Source organism: Cynocephalus volans, chromosome 8 (assembly GCF_027409185.1).
Source record: "Cynocephalus volans isolate mCynVol1 chromosome 8, mCynVol1.pri, whole genome shotgun sequence".
In the NCBI taxonomy this organism is placed as follows: Eukaryota; Metazoa; Chordata; class Mammalia; order Dermoptera; family Cynocephalidae; genus Cynocephalus; species Cynocephalus volans.
This window is the reverse complement of record NC_084467.1, coordinates 58,562,345-58,576,771: the sequence shown is the minus strand read 5'-3', so window position 1 is coordinate 58,576,771 and position 14,427 is coordinate 58,562,345. Positions and strand designations below refer to the sequence as shown.

The following is a 14,427-nucleotide window of genomic DNA, read 5'->3' as shown; positions in this document are numbered from 1 at the left end:
AGCTACCACACTGTTTTTTGCTTCTCTTTACAAAAAATCTTGTTTATATGTCTTCTTTTGTTCTCTCTTGAGCCCATTCCATACTGGATTCATCCCCACAACTCCTCTAAAACTGTTCTTCCTGGGATCAGCAGTGACCTCCACATTCCAAATCCAAAGGTCATTTTTCAGCCCTCACTTTTTTTGACTCATCACCAGTATTTGACAAGATCGACTGCTCCCTTTCCCACACCTTTCTCTTGGTCATTCTCCTTTGCCGACCATCACTCGGTCTCCATTACTGTTTCTTTCTGTCTTTCCATCCCCTTAAACTTTGGAGCCAGGGCTCGGTCTTTGGATCTCTTCTCCTTATTAGTTGTGCTTATGCCCCAGGTGATCTCATCTAGCCTCATGGTCTTAAAAATCATCTACCCTCTGATAACTTCGTTTATATCTTCAACCTCAACTTCCAGACCCAGATATTCTAGCTGTTCACTTAGTGTCTTTACTTTGCTTCAAAAATGTAACGTAGGGCCAGCCCGTGGTTCACTCGGGAGAGTGCGGTGCTGATAACACCAAGGCCGCGGGTTCGGATCCTATGTAGGGATGGCCGGTTGGCTCACTGGCTGAGCGTGGTGCTGACAACACCAAATCAAGGGTTAAGATCCCCTTACTGGTCATCTTTAAAAAAAAAAAAAATGTAACATATACAAAGAACAACACTTCATTTTCTCTCTGTTGGAATCTGTTTCTGTCCCAGGCACCCCCCTTTTTGTAAATGGCAACTCCATTCTTTCATTTGCTCAGGCTAGAAACATAGGCACCATCCTTCACTTCTCTCTTTTTTTTCACACCCCTCATCTGACCCACCAGGAATTTGGCCATTTCTACTGCTACCACCCTACTCTAACTCACCATTATTTCTCACCTGGGTTATTGGAAATAGCCTCTCAACTGCTCTCCTTGCTTCCACTGTTTTCTTCCCTCCAATCTTCATGCAGCAGCCAGAGCGCTCCCCTTTAATTGTCAATCATATCATGTCACTCCTCTGCTTAAAGCTCTCCACTGGCTTTTCATCTCATTTGCCCTGACCAATGAACCCCTTGATGATCTGGCCCCTTGCCACCTCTGAGCTTATCTGCTGTCTCCTCACCACCTGTCACCCCCCTTGATGTTACTCACTCACGTCTGGCATGCTTGCACCCCAAGACCTTTGTACTTGGGTTTCTCTGTCTGAAATGCTCTTTCCAGATATCTTTGTGGCTCAATTCCTCGTTTCCTTCAAGTGCTGCTCTAATGTCTCTTACCTTGGAAGCTTTTCCCTGCCCACCTTATATAAAATCACACCTTTATCACTCTCCATTTTTTTTTTACCTAGCTTTACTTTTTCTTCATAATTCTCATTCTTCATTTATTTACTATCTTTCCACCCCATCTGAATGCAAGCATCACAAGAGCAGGATCCTTGCTGATTTTGTTCACTGCTATAACCTCAGCATCTTCTATGTGACTGGCGTTTAATAAATATTTGTTGAATAAATGAATGATGTCACTCCATTGTTTAAACTTTTGATTGAATCCCTAGTCACTTTGAGATAGATTTCAAATTCTCTAGTGAGGTATGCAAGTTTCTTCATAAGCTCAGTCCTCTTTATTTTTGCAGTCTCACATCCTGTTGTTTCATGATGTGTATTGCATGCAGATCCCCAAATGCTTCAGTCTCTCCCAGGCCTCTGTGCCTCCATCCAGGCTCTGCCCTCTGCTTGAAATACGCTTTCCACCTCCCCAACCTCAACTCAGCTGAGTTTCTGTCTCTGTCAAAGTTAGAAGCCCCCGTAGCAGCTTTCTATGCTTGTGTACTTCTGTAATGTTGCTTGTCATACTCTATTTCAATTGTCTCTTTATCTGGCTTTTTCACTAAATGCATATCCGTGAGTGAAAAAAACTGGTTCTGTTCATTTAGGTGTCTATAGCCCTAATACGATGCCTGGCACATGATCTGTGCTTAGTAAACACATGTATTTCATAGGTATGAAGAAAGCTATGAATAAATTAGTGACATAAGAATGATATTTAATAGAGAAAAGAAGGGGCAGTTAATAATGTGATGGGGAAAAGCAAAGTAAAAGCTAAACAGCCAAAAGAATTTATATTTCATATGTGTTTAGAGTCATTCTTTATTGAAACAATTAAGATTATATAATTCATAGTTGCTGAGGATATCACAATGATAGTGAGTGTTCTCATGATCAGGTTAATGATAACCTGAACAGCTAAGAGAGGACTATTATACTCAACGAGGTCTGTTTAAGAAGGCAAGGGAGTCAAAAACTTTGTAGGAAGCCCTTAATCTGAGGTGGTGACAAAACAAGGTGTAGGGCATTAAGGAGGTTAGATTCAATTATATGGCAAAATTAATGTAACACTCTTTCATTCTGCAGTGCTGCCAACTAAATAGGACATTTTGCATCTCTGTGTGGAAACATTACGAGAGCTAAGAAACTGATCATATGGCTACAGTCCCCATAAGTAACATCTCAGTTCTCAAAACTGGCTTCTGATTTTTGAAAATCTGCCTTCCAAATGAATAAAGTGGCTTTCTCAATATTTTCTCACCATCAGAGTCATCTTTGCCCTTGGGATTTCCATGACCTTTATTAACATCCCTGTGGAATGGTTCTCCATTGGGTTTGACTGGACGTGGATGCTGTTGTTTGGTGACATCCGACAGGGCATCTTCTATGCAATGCTGCTGTCCTTCTGGATCATCTTCTGTGGCGAGCACATGATGGTAAGAGCTTTCTGGGGAAGGGACAGACGTATTACAGCTGCTCTGGGCAGGCTGCTTAGCTGACACCCACCTCCCTCCACTTCAGATCAGTTGCGGTGAGGCAGAGTAAACCAGTAGCTACAGGTCAGATCCTCCAGTTCAGAATCCTGCCTCACCACCTGCTAACTAGCTCAGTGGTCTTAGGCAAGTGACATAACTGCTCTGAACTGTGAGTTCCCAGTCTCTAAAATGGGATTTAAAAGCCTATTGTATGAGGGTTTTATGAGAATTAAATGAGATGATGTAACTTACTTGGGAGAAGATAAATACACAATTCCAATGATGATTATTATTTCTTGTCCTTTGACCTGAGCTCTGCTTGTTCTGTCCCCAGGAACAGGTTAACCACCAGAGAATGTGGGCCTGGCTCTTTCCAGCTGGCAGTTTGTCCAGGTGGCCTAGTAACCCCTATAACCCTGAAATACTGACCTCGCTGGTCTCCTCAGTTTGCACAGATACCAAATCATGTTTCAGGAGGGATCGAAGATTCCATGGATAAAAATAAGAATGGTGTGGTCGTCACATTGTGGCTAAGATGATATGCCAGCTGGAACCTGGTCCTCACGTCAGGCTTCATAGTAGAGTGTTTTTAAATTCCATTGTAGTTTGACCATAAAAAGCAGACCTCTGAAGCCCTGCTGCTCTTCCAGGAGAGCAGTGTGAGAGGAGAGAGAGGCTTTTGCCTGCTGCTGGACTCCACCTGAGGGTGTGCTTCAACACAAGGGGTCTTCCAGCAGAGATGTGCTGAGGATGAGCCCAAGGCAGCAGGGACAGGGTGGAGGGCACCCAGGTATGACAGCAGGACAGCCAGCTGCATGGGTTTTCCAGAGTGAGCTGGTGTGGACTGCCTCACCTGGGCCCAGCCTGGAGGCTAAGACATGTCTTTTGCCTTTCCCTGTTTTCTCATTTTAGGTTTCTCCATTTTCTTTCTCTTAATGTCTTTGCATATCTATCCAGAGGAATCATTCTGGGTTTTAATGAAGATAGGGAGGAAAAATGTCAATTTCCCTAACCATGAGAGACCTCTTATTTTGCAATCTCTTTGTCACCTCTCTCCTCCTGGGTGACAGAGATGCAAAAGGACTACTCAAAGCCCATTTCTTCTGAGCAGTGAGAAACCCCAAAGGGGTTAATTTCCAGGAAACCTCAAGAGAGAGGCATTCCTCCTTGGGAAATTAACCCTGGACTGGGTTTCTTTTTCAGTATTTATTCCCCAGGCCAGAAAGTTACAGAAAAGGAGCATAGGTGGAGTTATGGCTAAGTATAGTTTAACAACAGAGGCTGGTAACATCAGTGAAATAACAAAGTGACATTCCATAATGCAGTTTGCAAAAGGTTAAGTTGATCCACCAGCAAAAGCTTGTTCTTAGCAAATACTGTCTTTTTGTACAGCAGTTTCCTCAGTATTTTTACGTAACAATAAAGCAACTTTAGGTTAACCTGCACCAAGGATGTCTGTCCTTGTGCCAGCAATTTTGCTGTGTTACAATTTTTTTATCTATAACAGAGACTTTAGCCTGGGGAAAGTTTCCTGTCTTTTGCAAGCTTAACATTTCTATATGTAATTTTAAAAAATTAGGCTAAACCTGAAAATACAGGGCTTTGGAGGGTAGGCCCTGTGAAATACATTTGCTTTATTAATGTTAGTATACTCCACACTCTTATATTGGACATGTTTAAGTACCTTTGTGTCTTTATTTTGTCCTCTGGTCATCACCCCACTTTTACAAACACAAGTTATAAGTCACATAGGAATTTACTTCTGAATGAGTTGTCTTGTAGGCCACCAAACTTCCCCACCTAGGGTGTGAGGCTTTCTTTGTGTCCTCATAACATCCTCTCAGAGCCCTTATGGATAGGCTTAGGAATGGTCTGTTTATGTGCCAGCCTCCCTCGACAGAAGTAAGCCTCTGAAGAATGGAGATTTTCTAGTGTCTAGCACAGTGCTTGATACACAGCAGGTGGTCAGCAGGTATTGTTCGTATGACTAACTCACCTATGGAATTGCTCTGCTCTCCTCCCGTCTTTATCTCCCTTCTCCCTTTGGTTTTCCTCAGGATCAGCATGAGCGGAATCACATTGCAGGTTACTGGAAGCAAGTTGGCCCGATTGCTGTTGGCTCTTTCTGCCTCTTCATATTTGACATGTGTGAGAGGTGAGCAGGTGCCTGCGGGACTCTGAGCTGAAATGTGCATCACCATGTCCACTCCCCTCTGTAGTGTCCACTCGCCTCTGTAGGAGGAGTATTTGAAAAGGAGAATGGTGGACAAGAACCTCTGGGATGAAATCACTGGACAGGGACACATCCTTAGTTAAGGACCGGGATTAAATCAAAGGCACAGCTTTTGATATTTGCAAAATGTTTGGGCTGATCATATTCTACAAGTTCCGTTTCTCTTTAGGTTCTCTTAGTCTAAATACAACTCCCACCCCTTCAGCTGCAAAGCTAAGGATATGTAAAAAGGAAAGTTCCTTTTTGCCTGTGTATTAATTGTGTCTTGCCTTTCCATCTCATTTTCTTTGTAGAGGGGTACAGCTCACGAATCCCTTCTACAGTATCTGGACTACAGATGTTGGAACAGAGCTGGCTGTATCCTTCCTTGTGGGCTCAGGGTTTTATTTCTTCCCATAGATGTCTGGTCCCTAAGATCATGTTCTAAGGTTCTGGTGCTACTCTCCATATGTGCTCAGCCAGAGCTTTGATCCTCAGACCATTATAACAGCACAATTAAGGCAAATAATGAGAATTACCACTTGCGTTCAAGCCTGGGTGAAAGCAGGCAAAGGAGGAGGTTGCAGCCCATCCCCATGGCAGAGGGATCAGAATTGCTGCTAAATGATCTGTTATATACGGTTTACTGCAGACTACTTACCCTGGAGCCACAGAGGTTCATCTCTGGGCCTCTGTGGGAGAGCCTGTGTTCAAGGTTTATTGCAGTGACCTTGGTGTGCTGGCATGCCATGGTGATGCTGTTCATTTCTGAGACTGAGTGGAGATAAGGCTAAGGTGATTAGTTCCAGAGGAGTCTCCGGGGCTTCTGGTTGGTTTGTGTACAATGTCTGAGTCATCTTCATGAAGCAGAAGTGACAGTCCTAGCTTATCCCTTTTAGGATGCTGGATTTAAATATTTTATCTTCCTGAATAATATGTCAAGTGCTCTGGGAGAAAAAGACTCTCCTGTGGAGTAGGGAGAAAGGCTTGGGGAATACCTTTTCCTGATGGCTAATACCTTGCTGTGTGCTGGTGAATATGCTTTGTCCGGCTGTGGTGTTTATATCAGTCTCTTAGTGTCATAGAACTTTGTGAGCAAACTAAATCAGTAGTATCATGGCCTTAAAGATGAGAGAGTAGAGTCCACCCTTCCTCTGCCTCTCTCCCACCACCAAAAATGTTAGCTGCACATAAAGGAGAACATTTACAATATTAAGTTTAGTCGACCTTTCTGTGTTGCAGGTATGATGGAAGTGTAGGGAAGCAAATAAAATTTCACATCCTGTAGCAAATAACCATAAGAGGGTATTGTAAAAAGTTCATGGAAAATGGAATTAAAAGATAATATGAAGCTTTCCCTGAACTTCTTGGAGACCCCTCCTATTCCCTTTATTCCAGGGTACTATTGGTTATCGGAAAGAAGGAGAAACTGTGTTACATATATTATTTAATGATAGGTGCATGCTGAGTTCACACTTGTTAAAATGTTTCTTAAAAAATAGGCAATTTGGGGTAGAACTGTTGTAGCAGAAATGTGTTGGAGTCAGGTCATCTGCTCAAGCCAGCTCATGTGTCAGCGGTTTTCAGATTGGGCCCTAATGGTAGGTCTCAGAGTCTCCCCAGTGGGTCTCAGAGCATATTGCCCCCGGCCCCAACTCCTACCTTCACCATGTGTCCTCCTGCTCCTTTTTCCATTTGACAGGATTGTCTGTGGTGACAGAAGATTGTAAATCATCCTTTGATCCTGGTTTTACTTGAAGACCGTCAATCCCATGGCCAGGGGGCCCCTGGCAGCTGCTGCTATTGCACGCAACTCCTACTTGTTCCCTCCCCACAATTCCAGGGCATCTCATTCTTATAAAAATCCAAGGACTAGCCCCAAAGCTCCCAAACATGGTTCTATTTGGTTTTCTAGCCCTGGGAAAATCTGACTCCATAGATTTGGAGTGGGACCCGGGCATCTATTTTTGAATTTTTCCAGTGGTTTTAATGCAGCTTTTCATCTGATCAGTATTTAGCAACCAATATGCACTATATTAGTGCTTTTCAAGTTTATTGTGCATATGAATCTCCTGGGGACCTGGTTAAAAGCAGATTCTGATTTGTTAGGTCTAGGGTGGGCTTAGGTTCTGCATTTTGAACAAGCAAGGCACCATTTCTCTTACTTGGCTTGAAAAGCAATGTTGAACACTCCCTTCTGTGGTACTGTTGTGTCTGAAAACCTCTCTATCACTGGCATTAGAATGCCAGGTTTTAATGTTTCATCCCCCTGAAAATTTCCTAAATATTTGGAGACAAAACGCGGGTATTGCCGTCAGAGGTGGGGAGCAGTGCTTGTTGTGTGCATGGTTAGCCTGCCGTTTCCTTTACTGGACACGATCAGATGGCTTTCATCATTGTGGCTGGCATCTGCCTCTGCCTCTACTTCCTGTTTCTGTGCTTCATGGTATTTCAGGTGTTTCGTAACATCAGCGGGAAGCAGTCCAGCCTGCCAGCCATGAGCAAAGTCCGGCGGCTACACTATGAGGTGAGCACTCTTGGCTCCTTCTGCAACTCGTGCTCGATATTTCCTGCCCGATATGTAAACACACACACTCCAGAAATTGAGAGCTTTTACTGTCAAGTACACATTGAGAAATTCTCATGTAGGACCTTTGGGCAAAATTAGAGGCCAAATCCTACTGCAAGAAGCATCTAGCTGGCCTTTCTAAATCTTGGTGTTTTCTGTGGTATAAAGGTGTTTCCATCCCCAATAAGAGTAATAAACTTGTTCAGCAGGTTCTTCAGCTTTGGGATGGAATGTAGGTACATGCTAGATGGGAGATTTGGCTGTGGTAGGATGAGATTTGGCTCAGGATGAGGCTTTAGTGAAGGTTCCCTTGCCCTTAATATGGGTTCACTCCAGGTAATCTGATTTCCAGACTCTAATAGGCCACTTTCCCCTAAAATATCCAGCAGTTGCTTAGATAGAGTTTAGTCATTTTTGTTCATAGATTATGTTCCTCATTCAAGAGAAACACTTAACATGCTCAGACCTCTAATGCAGGCAACACATTCTTGATTTTTCAAGGGTCCCTTGGGTTCATGCCTAAGTGGCTGTCCTTGGTGACATGGGCCTAATTCTGCTGTGAAAAGAGGAGAAATGGCAGAACCATGGGGTTTTTATATACAGTGGATCTGCACTTAAGAGCCCCTGAATAATAGGCATGCCTCCCAGACATGCAGGTTCCCTTAAATCCTGCTCTCAGGAAACCACAGGCACTCTCTCAGGCTCGTGTGGCTCTACAGCTGGAGTGACATGAGAAAATTCAACCACTTCATGTTGATTAATATGCACATTTCTTTTTGTTTACCAGAGCAGAATTTTATTACAACTGCAGGAAACTTGGATTTGGTAACTTTGAACCCTTGCAGAGAAGTAAAACCAGCTTAACAGGGAAATCAGCAGCCTCCTGATGTGTTGTGAATATAATTTCCCAGGCTCTGCTATCACTGGTGCATGAGAGATAAGAACATAGGACATATTTGGCCCAGGAAATGTTTCAGCCACACTTATCCCTGCAGGAGGAATGTTACTATGTGAAATTATTTTACTGTCCTTCTTAGGGATTTGGTTTTACAGATTTCTTTAAAATGAGCTTTTATAGATTTATACAGTGAGAAAAGGATTGGTGGTAGCTGGTGGAATTTTAAACTACTCTTTCTCTCTTTCCTAAAAGGGGCTGATTTTCAGGTTCAAATTTCTCATGCTTATCACCTTGGCCTGTGCTGCAATGACTGTCATCTTCTTCATCGTTAGTCAGGTGAGTGTGAGTGGAGCCTGAGATGTCAAGACGAGAAAGTCCTGGAGAGGTTCTTCTACTCTGCACAGAAAATTCTATAAAGCGACTGAGGAGGGGAGCAGAGTGGCTGTAATTCTGGACCACTGGTCAAGCCTTGTTTATTTAGACCACTCTAATCTGGGGCTTGCTATCACCCACCCAAGTTGACTGAATTTCAGTACAACCATTAGGAGGTAAAAGTTGTTAAATGACAAGCCTGCAGCCAGATTGAAGGGCACAGGTCTCATTTATTTAAGAGAATAAACCTTTCAAGCCCTGTAGCACAGCACAAGTATTAATACAAGTTGATCCTTATCTAGCATTAACATAGATCCTTTTACAGTCCATCAGCCATTCTTTGTAAAAATTATATTGCCACTTAAACATGAAACGTAATTCAAAAGTCTCCTGGAGAGAACCTTATTTTTCCACTGGTTATTTCCAAAACTCAAAATTTTGATATCCTTGAAAAACCTCAGTAATGAAAGTGATAATAATTTTAAAATATTGGTAACTTACTTTGGAAAGTGGAAAGTACTGTTTAAATCTAATGTATTCTGTATCTACCACTCATTTGAGCTTCACAAAAAATCATAGGAAAGTGGGATAGGAATTGTTACCTCAGTTTGCTAGAATATGAAATCTAATGGCTTTGGAGACATTTCCCATTTATGCTGTTTTTTAGCTGGGGGGGATGGTGGACAGATTACTTAACCCTTCTAAGGTTTAATTTTTTTTGTCTCTAAAATGGACATTACAATAGGCCTGCAGAAGGTTGCTGTAAGGATCAAAGTAAGTAATACTTGCAAGTGATTAGCAGACCTGGCACGATGTAAGTATGAATAGCTGTGTTCTGACAAATAGGAAGAATGTTGAATGTCTTGCCAAAGGACATGTACAGTAAGTCAGGGACCAGAACCCAGTCCTTCTGACTCTTTGCCAGTGCCCTCTCATCTCTATATTTAGCCAAAATGGAGAATTTCAGTAGTGCAGATAGAACCTTAGGACATGATGTGCTCCATTCTGCTAGCAAGTTCCCCTCTAGTACTGTGGTTTCAAAGTGCTGCTGCATATGGACCCCTCTGGCACCTAGTGAAACTTATGGACCTCTTCTTAAAATGTTCTTAAATGAGTAAAGTAAGGATTTCAAAGGGAATCATGTATATTTTATGTGCATAATATGTATATCCAAAAATTTGTGAAAAAGCAGAATTAAAAGATAATACAAATCTTTCCATGGACTTTATGAAGTATCCTTGTATTTACAATTATACATGTTACAGATATTATAGGCATATTACAGATGTACAGCTACAACTGTAATTGATAGAAAAATATGATTTCTACTGATGCAGAAATTATAGGTAGTGCTGATACTACAGCGTTAGTGCTGCTGGATCTGCTGAATGTTGAAGTGAATGTGGAAAAACTAAAACCAATATACATACATGTCTTCATAAGTTCTGTTCACCACCTCGGCTTCGACCTGTAACAGTGCTGTTTTTGTATCAGACTGTTTGTTTAAAAAACCTCAGCACCTTCGTTCTTCCCTTCAAATGTAGTAAAACTTTCAAACTCTGAATGAGTTTTTGATTCCACCAGCTGAGGCTCAAACACTCAAATTCAAATAGGGTGTCTGAGGCCTGACTTCTACCTTGGTTAATTCCCTCTTATAACCAAAATGCTTTCTGGTTCCTCCAGTCTCTCAGTAATGTGCTGTGACACTCAATACAGCCAAGTCTATAAGGCCAAGAGAGCACGAGCACTTCCTGCAGAAGCAGAATCTCAAGGAAGATGGGGGGAGGAATAAAGGTCAGTTCCAAGATATATTCCCAGGATGGCAGAAAAGAGGGGACCCTTCGGTAGTAACACATGCTTTTGACACTTTGGACAGCTGAAGCCATTCTCCTCACACTGCATCTCACTTACTGTCTTGTCCTGCAGAGTCCCTTCCACCTGAGAAGTTAAGAGGGACTGATCCTTAAGTCAGCTGTATGTCCAGAACTGAACCTCGTATAACCTTGTATATGTTTAATTAGTGCACTTTTTAAAGCAAAGGAAGCCATCTTCCAAGGAGCATAGTTTGTGGCTTTTCTTTGGAGAAAAAGATTAATAATATTGCATTGCCCCAGTATTTTCTAACATGGCTGCAGCCTGTGGCTGGCTTTTTACATCTGCTGCAACAGTGGCCTGGAGTGGATTTCAACTCTAAGAGGGTAGCAGTGAGGCCTTTTGAATTCCATTAGCTACTCACATTCCTCCTGCTGGGTTTTTTTTTTTTTTTTTTTAAAGGTTTATTTATAGACAGCTAAGATGTTTTCCAGCATAACTCTCAGTGTCCCAAGTACTGTATTAATATAGTCATCAGAGGATTTATTTTTTAATGTCACTTTGGAATGTCGGAGCCATGAGCTCACCTGAAAGAACGCCTATTGGGTAACTTTTTGAAATAGATCCCAGCTTAGGTAAAAGGAATGTATTAAAACCCCATTATATTCTTGGGCTTGCTGGGAGAGCTTGCGTTTAAGCCCCATGAAATATAATGCGAGGGGATCTTGCCAGGATATTGAAGCTCTAAGGCCAGGAATGAAAGGCGACGGGAAGCTGTGGAATGCAGTGACCTTGAGGCTTTGTGGCTGGGTACTGAGGTGCAGTCTTTTAATGCCTGCCATTTTAATGGCCTCAGTCCTAGCAACCAAGAGATGGTACACCACAGGCTGGTATTTTAGCCCCTTCTCTCTGGAAAAGAAAGAGGCATTCCATTTAGAGGTGGCAGCAGTAGGGAATAGAAGTGTAGTGCAGGGGAGAAGGTCACTGACCTACACTAAGGGGACCCCCAGGTGCCTGACATTCAGGTCAAGCCACATGCAGCAAACTCCCAGAGAGCCTGTCCCTAGCTCTTTTGTGTGTGTGTGTGTGTGTGTGTGTGTGTGTGTGATCACTTTATTCTGTTACTTACAGAGGAAATGTTTCCGGCAAGAGAGCCTGTGTCTGGGATTTGGAAATCTTGTTGTTAAGTGGAATGTTGGTTGTCAAGACTACTGGGTGTAAAGGGATTTGACCTTCACTTGGCTCCACGGGTATAATTGGGTGGTTTCACACAAAAGTAAATTGTTGAAATGTAAAATCAGGAAAAACAGGGACTTTTAAAAATAAAACTTACACAGAGGGTGAGATGAATTTTTTTTTTTTTTTTGGTTGGGGCTACCTGATTTTTCTCTCTGAAAGTTAAAAGGAGGAGACTGTCACCTCTGTGCCTTGGCATTAGTAAGATTTTGGATTTACAAGGCCTTCTCTGTTTAGGTTGCTTATTGCAGAACATATTGGTGGGAATATACGCAGAGCTCAGGATGTCCCAGGCATGAGTAATTGAGAGGGGAGAGGGGAAAACACAATTCCGTCTCCAAACAGTAGGTTAGACTATCTGTACAGTTCATTTATGCACGTCAACTCTTTGCCCACAGCAGGAAATAACACATTTACAGATTACAAATTCAGTGGTGTGGGTAATTCTGCAACTCCGTTCTAAACAACGTGTGTGTGTCTCAGAGCAAACATGAGTTGGGGGCATGAATCTGATACTTCCTCAGTCAGGTTCAGCTCCTGTGTGCTCCTCATGGTATGAGCTTCTCTTTCCAGTGGCTCTACTATAAATTATAGTTTGTATATATATCCAGTTTACTATATACCTACATTACTATGTCTAGGATATATAGTGCCTATATTTTACTATATGAATGCACATACCTATATATATATACTGTATAAATAATGTGTATTTTGAGCAATGAAGTGAATTTCCAAAGGGCATTTGGCCTTATGCAGTAGTAGCTCCACAATGCCACCTCCAGAGACTGACCCCTTTTTAGGATAATGATCCTTCCCTTGTGTTGTATAATGGTTAAGAACACCTTCTTTTGGAGTTGGAGCCATGACTTTCTGGCTAAGCAGTCTTGGGCAGGATACTATACCTCTCTGTGCCACAGTTTCTCCATGTGTTGAATGGGACTATCACCGACCTGACCTATCTCACAGAGCTGTTATTAAGACTAAATCATATCTTTTATGTAAAATGCTCAGTATAGTGCCTTGCACATCCTTAATGCTGAACAAATGCTCACTATGGTTATCCTTGTTATTATTAGGAAAGAATCTTAGCTTTGGTAATATCTGTGTAAACCACTTGTTTGAAGCGATAAGAAACGAATACAATAAAGAGTAATATTTAAATGAAATAACACTCGTCACCTATTAGCATCTCCTTTCACCTTTAAGTGCAATTAGGATTTACTAAGGATGGCAATATGTTCTCTTTACTTTTCAGTCAGGTGTTTCTTAACAGTGGCAGTTTCTACCCCCACTTTCCACCCCCATGGATTTGCCCTGGCATCTCTGCACTTCCCTATACTTTGACTCCTATTCATTCAGCAGATTTCTGTTGAGCACCATTGTATACCAGGCATTGCAGGTGGGTGGGTGTTTCCTTAGAGGGGTCAGTCATGCTAATCCTAGAAAGAATCAATTTCATCAAAATCATCAGTACTGAGTATTCCCAGCTTATATCACAGGAAGTAGGGTCTCTCAACATGCCCTTCCCCGAGCTGAGACGTCCACTTCCTTAATAGTGTTGAATGGCCCTATTCCTATCTTGTAGCTCATGCAGCCAAGCTTCTCCTTAATCACATACGGAGGAGTTTCTTGGTTGTGACAGCAGGTACATATATTTCCAGGAACTATCTTAAAGTTTCTTTTCCCCTTCCGTGATATGCACTAAAAATAATCATAAGATGCTCTAAGTACTATAATGTTTATAAAGTTAGGATATTCTGTACTTAAAAGTAAGAAGAGTGACATTTAGAGATATTTCTAAGTCCTAAGTAGCTTGAGTGCTGGTACGTTGTCATAAAATCAGTAATGGTTATGAAATTCTTTTTTGCCAAAAAAAAATTCACGGGCATTTCATATAAAGTGAATCATTTTCCAAAATAAAGAAGAGTTCATGGTAGGGGTTTGTTTACGAATCATGAAAATGAGCAATTATGTGTCACCAAGGCCAAACTAAAACTGATAAGTCTGTATCAGTTAACCTGGTTAATTGACACTCCAGGTCTTTCAAAAGGAAATATCTATACCTTTATTTGGCATAGGACTCCTGTGTGTCATGGGCATAAAGAGGGTGCCAAATGAATACAGATCCACTGCATCAGAAGCAGGAGGTAAAATCAACCTGCTTTTTAAAGTCATTAACATTTAGATCTAGCTGCCATCTTACAATTTAGAAGTGGTTCTTAAAGATGGTTGATATAACATAGCCTCATTAAGCTATCACAGGAACATTTATTCAATACTTTCTTTCATTTCTATTTAAAATTTCTTGTAGCAAGCAGAAGTGATCAAAATCATTTCATTGATCTCAGAGCTGGTACAAATTATTAGTCACTCAGCTCAACAATTCTGTTGACAGTTGTTGATGTAATCCATATAGTAACCCTATAGTCGGACAGCTTTAAAACAATTACCAAGTTGTTAACACAGACAAAAGCAGCTTCAAAACAGCTCTTGCAGAATTGCAAAGCCTATGGAAG

At 41.7% G+C, this 14,427-nt stretch overlaps 1 protein-coding gene across 1 annotated transcript in view; it reads left to right on the top strand.

Moving 5' to 3' along the window:
- WLS (Wnt ligand secretion mediator) overlaps positions 1 to 14,427 on the top strand; it is a 94,863-nt gene that overhangs the window by 68,950 nt on the left and 11,486 nt on the right. Inside the window, exons 6-10 of the mRNA XM_063106330.1 lie at positions 2,602 to 2,770; positions 4,867 to 4,964; positions 5,336 to 5,399; positions 7,405 to 7,548; positions 8,741 to 8,824. Of these exons, the coding sequence (XP_062962400.1) occupies positions 2,602 to 2,770; positions 4,867 to 4,964; positions 5,336 to 5,399; positions 7,405 to 7,548; positions 8,741 to 8,824 (559 nt within the window). The remainder of the gene's footprint in view (positions 1 to 2,601; positions 2,771 to 4,866; positions 4,965 to 5,335; positions 5,400 to 7,404; positions 7,549 to 8,740; positions 8,825 to 14,427) is intronic.